We start from the raw sequence: 14,141 nt of genomic DNA, 5'->3' as shown, positions 1-14,141 counted from the left end.
GCTATATAGGAATATTTGGTCCTGATTCTGGGCTATAGTCTTGCTCCTGTGTATGACTCCAGTGGTATAAAGGGGCTGGAAGCCAAGTGGATCCCTTCCCCACCAAGAAATTCCCATGGTGGTCTGGAGGAACTTAGGAAGTTCATGCACTGAAAGCTCAGCTGACACTGAGAGGGCATGATTTGCTTTAGGTCATATGATCTTAACTGGCATACACAGGTTGGTGCAATGAGGAAAGAGACCTGCTGGCTGGAATTATTAGGGTGCTGCTGTATGAAACCCCACTGCCTTGGAGTTCTCCACGGCACTGCCAGGACACCAGCTTTAATCAGTTAATATTACTAGAATCCTAAATGCAACGTTCCCATCTTTTCAAAATGAAAATCTAGGACTCTTCTGTGGCACAGGGTTGCGAAATACTCCTGTGCTTGGCATTCTGGCTCCTATCTCTGATCTGCTCTGCCCAAGTCACAAAAGCTCCGTCTAAAAGCTGGAGCCTCTACTGCGTCTGCCAAAGGTTTTTATCTCTGGAGGCAGTGGTAGCTTCCTAACCCTCTGTGACTCAGCCACTAGAGGGTGCCATGCAACATGTGCCGAGCCGCGTATGTTAGCAGCGACATTTCTGTTCCCTGTGTTAAGTCTAGTGCTTGACTGGATTGTGGGAAAAGCTGAAGATCTCTCTCTCTCTCTCAGAGGCTGAAAATGCGGCTATCCACAATAATGGTCTCATGATACAGCTCTCATAGTCTGATCAGAGACATTGGAGCTGCGTGTTAGGGATTTATCCATCAGCAGAATTTGATTTGGCTGAATTTGTCTAGTTGAAATGTTGAAATGATTTGATGGGGAGGTCTCTGGAGACATTCCTGAGCTATAGTTTCCTTGGATACTCTATTCCGTGGCAACTGATTTGCATGTGCACTGTTTATAAGTTGTGGTTCATGCTGTGTCATTGAGCACCCAGGTCATATACTTTTGTTTCTGCTCCTCACTGCATGACTCCCAAACCTAGCCAGTTTACCAGATGGGCCCACCAATCTTGCTGCTATGCAGACTACATGTTTGGAAGGCATTCCCTTTCCCCAAGCATTTCTGCAAACCAGACATTGCTCCCATGCTGTTTTGGCTGGGGGAAGCAAATGAAAGGGATGGTGAATGCCATAGAATTATAGAAGGAACGTGAGCGGTGAAGTTCAGACCCCATGTGCTGAGGCAGGACCAGGTAAACCTAGGCACTCTGAGAGATGTTTGTCCAGCCTGTTCTTAAAATCCTCCTGTGATGGGGATTCCATAACCACCCTTAGGTGGACGCCTGTTCTGGTGCTTAATTAGCCTTAAAGTTTTTCCTAATATCCTACCAAAATCTCCCTTGCTGCAGATTAAGCCCATTACGTCTTGTCCTACCTTCAGTGGACGTGGAGAACCATTGATCACAGTCGCTTTGTAACAGCCCTTTAATGTATTTGAAGACTGTTATCCGGTCCCCACTCAGTCGTCCTTTCTCAGGACTAACCATGTCCAGTTTTTTTAACCTTTCCTCTGAGGTCAGGTTTTCTAAACCTGTTATTATTTGTTGCTCTCCTCTGGACTCCAATTTATCCACATCTTACCTAATGTCTAGCACCCAGAATTGGACACAGTACTGCAGCTGAGGCTTCATCAGTGCCTAATTGGAGCGGGACAGCTACCTCCTGTGTCTTGCATTCAGCACTCCTGTTAATACAACTCAGAATGAGATCAGCTTGTTTTTTCAACTGCACTACATTGTCAACTCATATTCAATTTGTGATCCATTGTAACCCCCAGATCCTCTTCACCAGTACTACCACCTAAGCAGTTCTTCCCCATTTTGTAGTTGTGCGTTTCCTTATTGAATTTCATCTTGTTCATTTCAGACCAATTCTTTAATGTGTCAAGGTCACTTCGAATTTTAATTCTGTCCTCCGAAATGCTTGCAGTCCCTTCCAGCTTGATGTCATTACTCTCCACTCCCTTATCATAGTCATCAATGAAAATATTGAAGAGTACCAGACCCAGGACAGATCCCGTGTGGCCCATTAGATACACTCTCCCAGTTTGACAGCAAAGCATGGATAACTACTCTTTGAGTACCATCTTTCAACCAGTTGTGCAACCACCTTATAGTAACTTCAGCTAGACCACATTTCCCTAGTTTGCTTATGAGAATGTCATATGGAACTGTGTCAAAAGCCTTACTAACAGCAAGATATATCACATCTACTGCTATCTCCCCCCGCCCCCGTCCCCCATCCACGAGGCCAATAACCCTGTTAAACAAGGAAATAAGGTTGGTTTGGCACGATTTGTTCTTGATAAATCTGTGCTGGCTATTTCTTATATCTCTATTATCCTCTATGTGCTTACAAATTGATTGTTTAATAATTTGTTCCAGAATCTCTCCAGGTATAAAGGCAGGCTGACTGGTCTATAATTCTCCGGGCCTCTTTGTTTCCCTTTTTAAAGATAGGTGTTATGTTTGCCCTTCCCCAGTTCACTGGGACCTCATCTGTTGTCTGCATTTGTGAGAATAATTGCTAGTTCCTTAAGGACCTGAGGATGAATTTCATCAGGCTCTGCTGTCTTGAATACATCTAACTTTTATCTAATATTCCTTAACATGTTCTTTCCCTAATTTGGCTTGCATTCCTTTCCCTGTATTAATATTAATTCTGTTGAGTATCTGGTCATCATTAAAATAGGCATTAAACTCCTCAGCCTTCCTGATGCCATCAGTTATTAGCTCTCTTTCTCCAGTAAGTAGAGGACCTATGCTTCTCTTCGTCTTTCTCTTGCTTCTAATATATTTAAAGAACCTCTTCTTATTGTCTTTTATGTTCCATTTTGTGTCTTGGCCTTTCTGATTTTGTCCCTATATGCTTGCGCTATTCTTTTGTCCTCGTCCTTAGCAATTTGTCCATGTTTCCACTTTTTGATAGGATTCCTTTTTGATTTTCAAGTGACAGCCATATTGGCCTCTTACTAGTCTTCTTAACTTTCCTTCACATCTGGATAGTTTGTAGTTGTCTTTAATAATGCCTTATTGAGAAGCTGTCAGCTCTCCTGAACTTCTTTATCCTGTAGAATTTCTTCTCTTGGGACCTTACCTGCCAGTTCTCTGAGTCTGTTAAAGTCTGCTTTTTTGAAGTCTGTTTTTCTTATTCTGCTACTTTGGTGCCTTACCATGCTAAGAATCATGACATTTATCATTTCGTGGTCACTTTCACCCAAATTGCATCCAACCTTCAGATTCACAACCAATTCCTAACTGTTGGGCAGAATCAAGTCTAAAATGGCTGTCCCCCAACTTACTTCCTCCACTTTGTGAAATAAGAAGTTATCCCCAATAAGAACTTACTGGAATTTTATGTTTTGCCATATTACTTCTCCAACAGATGTCAGGGTAGCTAAAGTCTCTCGTTACTACCAGATCTTGTTTTGGATATTTCTGTGTTTATTCTAGAAGTCCTTCATCCACCTCCTCTTTCTGATTTGGTGGTCTATAATAGACCACAAGCATGTAGTGGTCTACCTATATTTTTGTCCCTTTTATCTTTACCCAGAAATGTTTAACTGGTCTGCCTCTCACCTTCTTCTGGTCCTCAGAAGAAGTGTGTATATATATATATATACTTACTGTAATGCCACATCTCCTTTCTTTTCTCCCCACTTGTCCTTCCTGAACAAGCTATACACCTCTATTCCAATATTATTTCAGTCATGAAATTTATCCAGCCAAGTCTCTGTGATGCCAATTAAGTAATAATTTAGGTTATATACTAATACTTCTAGTTCTTCCTGTTTATTTGGTATACTCTTGCATTTGTGTGTAGACATCTAAGCAGATTCCTCCATCAATTTACCTCTTATTGCTATTATGACCTTATTGTAATTTTCCATCTCTCCCCCACAAAACCCTCCCAACATTTAGCTCTCTGTTAACGTCACCATTTTTTATGCTTACCTGTGGGTAGCTCTTCCCCTTCTTGGTCAGGTGGACCCTGTCTCTTCCCATGAGTCCTCCTTCCCAGAACAGCATCCCATAGTTGAGGAAGCCAAAGGTCTCCCATCGACACCCATCTGCGCAGCCATGCATTCATCTCCAGAATGAATGTGTTTCTGCCTGGGTCCTTGCCTTCGACCAGGAGGATGGACGAGAACACAATCTGTGCCCCCGACTCCTTCACTCTCACTTGCAGAGCCCTATAGTTGCTGCTGATCTGTTCAGTGTCATACCTGGCCGTATCATTAGTACCCACATGGATGAGCAGCATGGGGTAGTGGTCACACTGATGGATGTGTCTTGGCAACCTTTCCATAATGTCTCAGATGTGGGCTCCAGGCAGGCAGCACACTCCCAGGACATCATGTCAGGTCGGCAGATGTAAGCCTCCATCCAGAAGGGAGTCACCAACCACTGGAACCTTATGTTTCCCCCTCTTAGGTGTGGTGGCCTTGAGCTTCCCAGCCTTGGGAACAAGTACCTCCTGCTCCTCGGCCATTGGGGTCTACTCCTCACCTTCTGTTGCCAGTTGAACACACTGGTTCTTGACCACTTTGGACAGGGGACCTGGGTCAGGGGTGGAGCACTGTCCACTGCCCAAGGTGGCCAACAGCCACTCTCCTGCCTGCAGCGCAGCCAGTTCCTCCTCCTCCTCTGTTGTTGCCATAGAAATCTGTAGTTGGCTTGCATCCTCCACCTCAGATATTTCCACGTGTCCTGTTGATGAAGCCATCTAAGTGAATTTGCTGTTTATATTTGAGTGAATTTTGCCATATTTGTGTGGTATTTTTCCAGCGTTGACCGGCATTAATCAAACCCTGGGGAAGTAACATCATCCCAAGTATTAGTTCCTCTTATGTGGCTTTGTGTTGGATTTGTCTTTTGTATAAAGCAAAGGCTTCATCCCTCTGGTGAAATCTGTGGAATCAAGCTGAGAGTGAAGAGGAGGTTGTATTCGTGACATGGGGTGATGTTGGTTAGCTGTGTTTGGAGCTGTCACTCTCCATGACCCCCATGGTAGCACTCTCCTGTGGAAGTTATGTCTGGTGTTAGCTGCTGTGTAATTGAGTGACTTTTCTTCCTAGGTATTAAGGTAATCGGTGGCATCAAGGAGTTGACAAGAGAAGAATATGGAGTTTATGTAAAGAGGATCCTACCAGGGGGCGTGGCTTATGCTGATGGTGAGTTACAAGCCGTGGAAAATTGAGTAGTGAGATTATATTTGTTCACATTAAGTAATTATACTGATCCTGTTTCTGATGCTTCTTCCTAAAGCAGCTTCTAGATCTGGCAAACTATTTTCATGTCTAAGGTCAAATGTGCTCTCTTATTTCTAAGGTGTTTATATAGGGTGTTTAGATGTCAGTCCACCCCCTGCACAGAGACACATCCATGCTACACAGCAGATTCTCTCCATTTTAGGATTCTCCTTTTAAAATCAGATCTCATTAGTCGTATGCTGCCTCGAGGCCAGAAAGACCTCCCGAGACACTTGCTCGATTTTGCTCGCTCTTTGCTCAGGCAAACCTCCAGTGAGTTTCTCCTGAGTAAGGAGGGAGGGAGAACTGGACAGAATTCTCAAGATTTGGCCTCTTTGAAACCAAGCAAACATTGTTTTTTCCCCAACAGAATTGTGTCTTTCGATCAGTTAACCAATGTGTCTAACAATCCCAACTAATCTAAGATGTATAATCATTAGCATCTCCAGATACAGGAACAATTTTAGGTCCCCGCAAAACCTTCTGCTTTTTTTGATTTTCCCTTATGCCTTCCAGGGAATTAAAGCATAGTACAGGAAGAATTCACCATCCATTCAATGTCTCCTGGTTTCTTTGTTTAGGACGCTTGCAGCCAGGAGACCAGATCTTGGAGGTCAACGGAGATTCTTTGATTGGAGTCACGAGTGAGAGGTACCATATCCAAATGCATTCATTTCGGTTCCACGAAGTCCTGTAACATGCATTGGGGAACAGTTGGCATGAAGAACATTGCAGTGCTGCTGCTGTCCGTGTTCTGTATATAAACAATGGGCTTCTGGTTCCAGTGCTATCCATCCAACACTTCTTTCCTAGACCAGCATCCCTGTAAAATTCTTCTTCTATTAAGAAAAGCTTCTTTGTAATAGAGCAAAGAACTCCAAACTGCATTGGAAATGACTTTAACTTTCATCCAGAATGCAAACTCAACCTGAACCCACCCACCCTCTGAGGTCAGAGGAAGTGGAGAGAACTTCATTGCCCCTTTATTTTTTTACTTTGACTCTCTGTGCAATAACAGTGCACCTGACACTATGCAAACACAGCAAAAGACAAAAGTCTGATTCTGGGCTGCACCTTTAATGTAGGAAGGTAAAGGCTCTTTATACCAGTTTTGTGCTTCCAGATTCTGAGCTGTTCCAGGAGTCGAAGTGGGCCTGGGCATAAGTCAGGGTAGCCCGGAGGTCTGCTTTACCTTATGGTAGCCTTACATGCCTCATTATGAACTACTTAGCATCCCAGAATTGTTACAGTGCTGAGTGTGCTGGACCTTCCCTCTCCTGTCTGTGATAGGCCCCCACCCTCAAACCCCATTTCCCAGCATGTCCCTCTGCTGGCAGCCAGGCAGAAGAACAGCCAACATAGCACTGTGTTCATGGGCCCAATACAGCTCCTGCATGGGGAATCCACTGGAGGGCCGCATTCTGACCCATGTCTCTGTGCTCCAGGGAGGTTGCAGCATAACCCAGACACCAACAATGCATGAATGAGAATATTCAAATATCTAGGAGGAATGGTTGAAGGTTTACACTTTTAGAGGTGCCTGTTGTTCTTTAAATAGTGTAGCAAATTTGTGGCTGCCTTGGAATTTTTCATTCTCACTATGCTGCCCAAAACAGCCACATGGAGACTTGGAAAATAGCAGGCATAGGACCCTAATCTTCCTGCTCCGAAAGCACTGGCCCCTTTTACTTTAAGGGACAGAAAATCCCCATTAGATTTTAGTAGCATAGAGCCTATGGCACACAGATAAGTCTCTCTCTATGTCCAACCAGTAGAGAGCAGACACATGCTCTGTGGGCTTGATTCATGACTGTGCCTGGGCTCTGTATGTGTGGTGCTCTGAATCTGGCCGGGCGTAAGGGAAGGAAGGCTTGCAATGTAGATGATAGTGAGGAGATACTTGCTAATAGGTTGGCCTTATTATTTGAGGATCCCCAGCTAGTACAGCAGTGAGGAAACTCAGGCTGTGATTTACCTTTCCTCCAGTTCTGCTGGCAGACAAGGTAATCGGGAGCCTAGGAGATGTTCTGTCTGCCAATGGCCCTCGCCAAAAAGCCGTCATTAAAGTTTGCCCAATACATGGCTCGCTGTTGAGTTTGACATGCTGATGTGTGAGCCCTCTGCCACATAACTGTGGCCCAGTATTGCTCTCTTGTCCTCTTTTTGAACCTGATAGTCATTCTTGTCTTCCCACAGAGCTGTGGATATTCTCAGGACAGCCTCTGCCACCAGCCACATGCGCCTTCTAATAGCTCGAGATGATGATGCCAGGTGAAGTTTCATTGTATTCCACCAGGGGTAGGGGGCAGGGGAATTTGTTTGTACTCTATATACATCTATGATATTTGTGTGTATGTGTGTGTGTGATATAAAATAAATAGGAAAGTGGTCAGGGTCATTGGATTCTTTGTAGCTGTACTCGTACTACAGCTCTAAAAGGGCCTTGGTTAGTCTCTCAGCGGTGCTGCCTGCATAGTGAGGGTCTTTTTATTTTTTCTTCTTCTCCCAGTTAAAACGTGGTGCAGGAATGATCAGCTTTACACTACACAAAAATAAAATCAAAAGTCCTAAGGAAAATGGCCAAAGTCACATTAACCCTAAAACTTCTTTTTTAAAAGCTGTAACTGAACGGAAAGCAAAGCCACCTTCTCTCAGGTCCGACTCCTGCCCCAAACTCTGGGGAAATGGGCTGTGTGCTAGGTCTGTGGAGGAAGCGCTGCTCCACCCCTTGGGCCTTTGGGCTCTTCCTCAGGAGTTACTACTATCGCTGCAGTAGCTTTCATGGACACTACCTGGTCTTGGCCCCTTTCCTGGGGGAGTGGGCTGTGGAACTGTGTGGTAGCAACCTCACTTCTAAGTCCTCCCCTTTTAGGATGGAGCATAGGAATCCCTTCTGGATCTGTGTTGCATGGTGTACTGATGCCTAATTTGATTCCTCAAATCCTTCCCCGTCTGGGCTGTGGAACAGCTCTGGTTCTGTTACATCATAGGCCCTCTGAGCCCAGGAAGAGGACAGCAGGATTCACCCTTTTTCTTCTAAATGCATGTGCAGAACCGATGTAGGTGTCCACAGTCCAACTGCTATGGGAGGGCCTGAGAAGCAGTCAGCTACCTCCTCCAGGAGGAAACCTCTGCCTCCAGAGGGGGAGGTTAGCTTCGTTCCAGATCCTCTCTGCCAGTTGCTTCCCCTGAAGATCTTGCTTTCTGTGGGCGTGGTGGGAGGGATGGTTAGGGGTTGGCCCAGACTGAAGCTGATGATGGTGAGATATCCAAAATGACGTGTTAGGAAAAAGAGGCTGAGAGGTGGGGTTGTATTCAAGAAGACAAGTCAGGAGTGGACAGGTTGGTTTGTGAGTGATTGGCTTAAAGATGGTAGCTAAATCCCTGGGGGTAGCTACAAACACCTAGAGAGAGGATGCAGAGGGCAAAGAGGAGTGGGCCAAGGACAGAGCCCTTCGGAATAGTTCATATTTCTCGTCTATATTTTTCTGTCCTCTCAAGATTTTAATTTTCTCCTCTGGGTCTTGGCCATTTGTTGTTAAGCTGTAAGAGTACTTGTTTTGCCCCCACGTGATCACTTCTGAAAGCTTCTCAAGTCCCAAATCTTGTCAGACCAAGAGGGATACCGTGCTACTGAGTGTCCTGGAGCAGTGCTGGAGTTGCCACATGTAGGGAGCCAGGAGACATACAGAAAATGTAGTAATTTAGACATAGGGCTGCCAGGTGGACAGAACAGCACAAGTAAATTGGAATATCTCAATTGCATGTGCTTAGGTCAAACAGAAGACTCAGCTGGCTACATAAGAGCTTTGGACTGTTACTTAGAATGGAATGTTCACCTGAACACTGGCAATAAGCCAATGGGACACATCTGTAATACCCTTCAGGCTGAAGCCTGCCTGGTTGCACTTTAATGAGTGTGACAGCTATGTGCTCTCTTTTTTGTAGAGAAGCAAAAAAAAAAAAAAAAAAAAAGTAGTACTTTGCCACCCGGCCAGGAGCCAAAAGCTGGGATGACTGCATATCTGCTTAGTTTCTGATTCTATAATCTCTTATTGGATCTTAATAAATGAAATCTGTACAAATAGGCATTCTGTATAAATGTTGGTTTTGAGAAATGAAGCAGGCTAGTGTATTCTGAGCCCTGGTTTTGGTCTGTTGCTGTTTCCAAGCCAGAGCTGCACATCTTGGTTAATCTCAGCATCGAGCCAAGGTGCTTAGGCCATGACAGAAAGCTTGACTGTGTTCCCAAGGAATTCCTGTGCACTTGGGCTGTAAACAGAAAGTCTGTAGTGAAAGTGTAACAAAGACCTGATCCTGCACTACAGACATCAGTGGGTCTTTGTCCTAGGGTGAAATCCTGACTCCACCAATTGACTTTCATGGATGCAGGATCTGATCCTAGGTGAGGTTGGAAGGTGAGAAGATGATAGATGCTTAAGACTAAGCCTTCATCTTGGGAACACCAGGAATGGGAAATGAGTGGTAGGGAGCTGATACAAGTCTGATAGCTCAGCCAGCAGCTAATACAAAGCTGAGAACTTCTCTGAGGGAAGCACCAGGCATGGACCTGAGCCATGATGTTCAAAACCTGATCCAAGCTTTCTAGTTAGAGGTGTTTGCAACTGGGTTTTCTGCTTGGGCCTGTCTCTACTTTGGCTTGGTCCTCATGAGAGAGAAAATGCTGCATTGTGATGCAAGGGGAAGGATGACAACCTCTGCTCAAATGAGAAGACTCTCAAATTGTTTTGAGCATACATCCATCACTGAAGAGGAGAATTTGTATCTCAGATAAGGCCTCCCTGCTGTAGTGGAGAAATGGTCTCTGCCTTCTCTTTGGGTGGAAAGGCCCACCCAAAATGTGGGAAATGATCTGACAGTAACGGCTGGGAAGTTAGTCATCTGGATCCTTTGGCTTTATTTGGTCGTTAGCCTTGGATTCAAGGCTGCAAAAAAAAGGCTAAGCCACAAAATTCCAGACAGATAAACATCATATAATTTTACCAATGCCATGCTGCTCAAAGAACCTGACTGCAAGCTCATGGAGGTCAAGGAGAGTCTTTTGATTGGACCAGGCCTTTATTTTGTAAAGTGAGTTAGTGTTTAAAACTATAATTTCATTAATTAACCATAGATTGATTTTGGGATCTGTGATGGGGCAGATTAGGCCCAGAGAACCCCTGCTGGAGGCCTCAGGGTTCTGCCACACCCTGTCCCAGAGAGGAGCAGAAGAGAAGCCCTCTAAGTGGCCTGGAGTAGCTGTGAGCAAGCAGCCAACCAGAGTCCAGCAGAATCACATAAAAGGCGCTACAGGGCTAGAGAAGCTCAGTTGCTGCCTGCTGCCGGAGGAGAGAAGCCTTTTTCCTGGCTGGGTGAAAGAGCAGCAGGACCATGGACAGCTCAGTACTGGGAGGAACCAGGAGAGCAAGGGAAGCTCTTGGCTGGCTGCTGGGACTGCCTAAGGACTGAGCTCAGGGAAAACACCCACAGCTTAGTGGAATTGACAAAGAAATTCAGCAGGAGCTCGTGCAGATGATGTTTATCTGCCAGAAATGTTTCCCTCTTTGCCATTAGTGAAGCAGCAGGGGAGAACTGGCTTGGTTTTGGATTGCCAAGGAGGTGGCCTTGCCAAAGTATTTTATTTCTGGATTGCAGCATCTGTCATTGTTGTGATGGACATGGCTCTGGGAAACTTGGACTAAACGTCTTTTTTTCTCCAGTTCGTATCCTGGCTGAGCCTGGGCACCTGTACATTTTTCTTCCTATCCCAGCAGTAAATTGCTATCTCTGCCCTTCCCTCTGGGTAACTCTGGCCAATGAGAAGAGGGAAGTGAAGCCAAGGCCACTCCTTCCCTGGAGCAGGCAGGAAACTGGTGAATAGCCCTGCTTATTCCTGTGCACCCAGACCAAAGTCTAGAGGTGGGTGGGTCTCAGTCACTCCTCGTCCCTTAGAGACAAAGTCAGAAGCTAGCTCTAGGCCAGAGGTGGCCAACCTGTGGTTCCGGAGCCACATGTGGCTCTTCAGAAGTTAAAATGCTGCTCCTTGTATAGGCACCAACTCCAGGGCTGGAGCTACAGGTGCCAACTTTCCAGTGTGCCGGGGTGCTCAACCCCTGGCTCTGTCACAGGCCCCTTCTCCTTCCCCTGCCATGCCCTCCCTCCCAAAGCCTCCTGCATGCCACAAAATAGCTGATTGGGAGATGCAGAGAGGGAGGGAGAGGTGCTGATCGGCGGGGTTGCCAGTGGGTGGGAGGCACTGGGAGTGAGGGAGGGAGAGCTGATGGGGAGCTGCTGCTGATCTATTACTGTGGCACTTTGGCAATGTACATTGGTAAATTCTAGCTCTTTCGCAGGCTCAGGTTGGCAACCCCTGCTCTAGGCAATTAGCCATACTTGGGGAGTGGCGACAAAGAGAACATCTACATTGGATGATGGAAACACCTGGACAGGCCCCAGTGGGCTCCTCACACTGTGTGATCTATGTGATGGGCACCATAGCCAGACACAGCAGGGGATAACCCAACTCGGCTCCTCTGGGCAGGTTAGCAGGAGGTATTCGTCATAGTTATTGTGACAATCAGTTTGTTTCTAAGCCAGTGCCCCTGGGGGCAAGTAATCTGCCATTACCCTTGTTCATCTGCTTCAAGCTGCTCAGGCATGTTACTAATATCTTAAATTGCAGCAGATGTTTCTAAATATATACATATATATGTGTGTGTGCATGGCTTTGTCTGAGGCTACGGCTCCTTTGTGCATCTGTCAATGATGCCTCCAACCGCCCTAAGAAATAGATTGCTGTAAACTGATAGGACGCAGACGTCCATGGCAACCAAACTTGAAGCAATTTATTTAGTCTTCATTTGCTCTTGGTTCTCTGCTAAATCTGCCAAAGGTCATCCAGAGGGAGAGTTGGACAGTAATCAGTTTAATTTTTTTTTAAAGATTTGCAGAGATTTTGCTTACATAATCGCCTCACAAAATGTTTAATACATGAATACATATCTCCAAGATTAAAAGGGATGCAGGAGGGCGGAAGGCTTTTTGTGTGTGCTTATTTATTTATTTATTTTATCCCACATGATCTTTTAGCAACGTCCTTGAGCTCTGAGGAGTAATCATCCTTCTATCCACTTTGCTGTCAGGAGCGGTCGCTGACGTGGATGCAACCATGGCCGGTGACCCGCTCGGCATGTTGGCCCTTTTTACATCAGCTGTCGGGCTCTGAGAATGACTGACTCAGCCAGTCTCTGGGGAACACAGGGATCCTGATTCTGGTTTCCACAAGGGCTCCCTTACACCACTCTAGTGCCTTAGAGAAAATGAGAATCAGGCCCAGAATTCTTACAACATTAATACAACATTATGATTAATAGTATCATCTAGGTTACATGCTATTGTTTCTGCTACCTGACTGAATGACTGAAGTATTTTAAAGCTGGTGAGTATTGAATATGAGGATTAGCTAGAAACTCACTTTTTCAAAAATGAAATTCTTGTGGCTCTCTAAGAATAACACTGAATATCACAGGACTCATAGTAAAATCACAACAGTTGGTGACGTGGGGTAGCTGAAAATCAGTGTATGTGCAGATTGCTGCTTTAAGCATGCATCGGGCTTTCAGTGCTCTGAATGCCTTGTTCCTGGTATCTCATAGGCTTTATTTATAGAGACAAGCTATTAATTCTAGGGTTTTATTTAGTGTCTCAATCTCTTTTTTCCCATCTGTAGAGCAGAGGGTGAAGTTTCCAGCCACTCTGCTCTCACGTAACCTTTGACGTAGGGCTCACCCTTTGTTCTCCCCAGAACACAAGGGCATCACAACAAGGTATTATGGGATAAAACAACAATATTCTGCAGAAAGATTGGCCTCCTGCTGCTTAATCTGTAGCAAAGTCGGCCTGCAGCTGGCTGCTGCTGTGCATCCCCTCTGATCTGACTCCACTCAGCGGGTCTGTACAAGTTTCTGGGTTCTGTAACAAGGATACTTCTGTTATCCTAGATTTCAGTATCCTTAGTGAAAAAGGGTGTATGTGTGGGGGGGAGTTGGGCTGGGAGTACATTATTAAAGAGAAAGTCCCCCTATTTTAGCCCTCTGTTAGTTAAATAAGGCTGGACATTTAAGTTCCACAGGAACCTGATAAGATTAAGTATTTTCATACTAGAGCTGGTCAAACAGTAAATCAAACTAAAAACATTGAAGATATATATATTATTTTAACCTATTTGTGCCTGAAGGCACTGAGCAAGGTTGGACTGGATTCCTGGAGTCAGATTATTCATTAGTCAGTATGCGGACAGTATCTGTGCACTTGCAGATCTCCCAGGCTTCATGAAGTTTAGCACAAAATCATCTATCTGAAGAGTCATACCAGAAAATGCATTACTTGTTGTTCATTATTTACCTCAATGGGATTTTAAGCATGTGCTTAAATGCTTTGCTGAATTGAGATATTGAGCAATATCTGTTCTCTGAGCAAGGGGCCCAGATAATACCATGTGACTTAGGTGTTCGGTCATCTCACGCCAATAGCAACAGGTTGGAGTGGATGGTTTGCAAACAGTTTACAGGCTGAAAATTATTCACCCAAACTATTGGGCACATAGTGGCTTATCTTCACAGAGCTTGGGATTTGTTAATTGGAAAAAGGGCTAAAATCAAAAATAGGATTTTATGTCACGAATAGTTTGCCAGCTCTATATTCATTACTTAAACTTGTTTGTGGGGTAGGGCTGAAATAACAAGATCTGCTCATGTGGTCATATTCCATTGATTGAACTACTGTGGAAATTGTATTATTTTTTCAAATAAACGGATCCCTGAGGCTCTAAATACAGTTGAGGGGAATATGTAAATACAGAC

General features: G+C 44.9%; 1 protein-coding gene across 1 annotated transcript in view; it reads left to right on the top strand.

Moving 5' to 3' along the window:
• Nucleotides 1-14,141, top strand: part of LOC127058528 (syntaxin-binding protein 4-like) — a 132,200-nt gene that overhangs the window by 53,714 nt on the left and 64,345 nt on the right. The window contains exons 3-5 of the mRNA XM_050968654.1: nt 5,107-5,202; nt 5,862-5,931; nt 7,477-7,551. Of these exons, the coding sequence (XP_050824611.1) occupies nt 5,107-5,202; nt 5,862-5,931; nt 7,477-7,551 (241 nt within the window). The remainder of the gene's footprint in view (nt 1-5,106; nt 5,203-5,861; nt 5,932-7,476; nt 7,552-14,141) is intronic.

This window comes from Gopherus flavomarginatus, chromosome 9 (assembly GCF_025201925.1).
Source record: "Gopherus flavomarginatus isolate rGopFla2 chromosome 9, rGopFla2.mat.asm, whole genome shotgun sequence".
NCBI lineage: Eukaryota > Metazoa > Chordata > Testudines > Testudinidae > Gopherus > Gopherus flavomarginatus.
The sequence above is the reverse complement of the archived record's forward strand: the minus strand, read 5'-3'. Positions and strand labels throughout refer to the sequence as shown.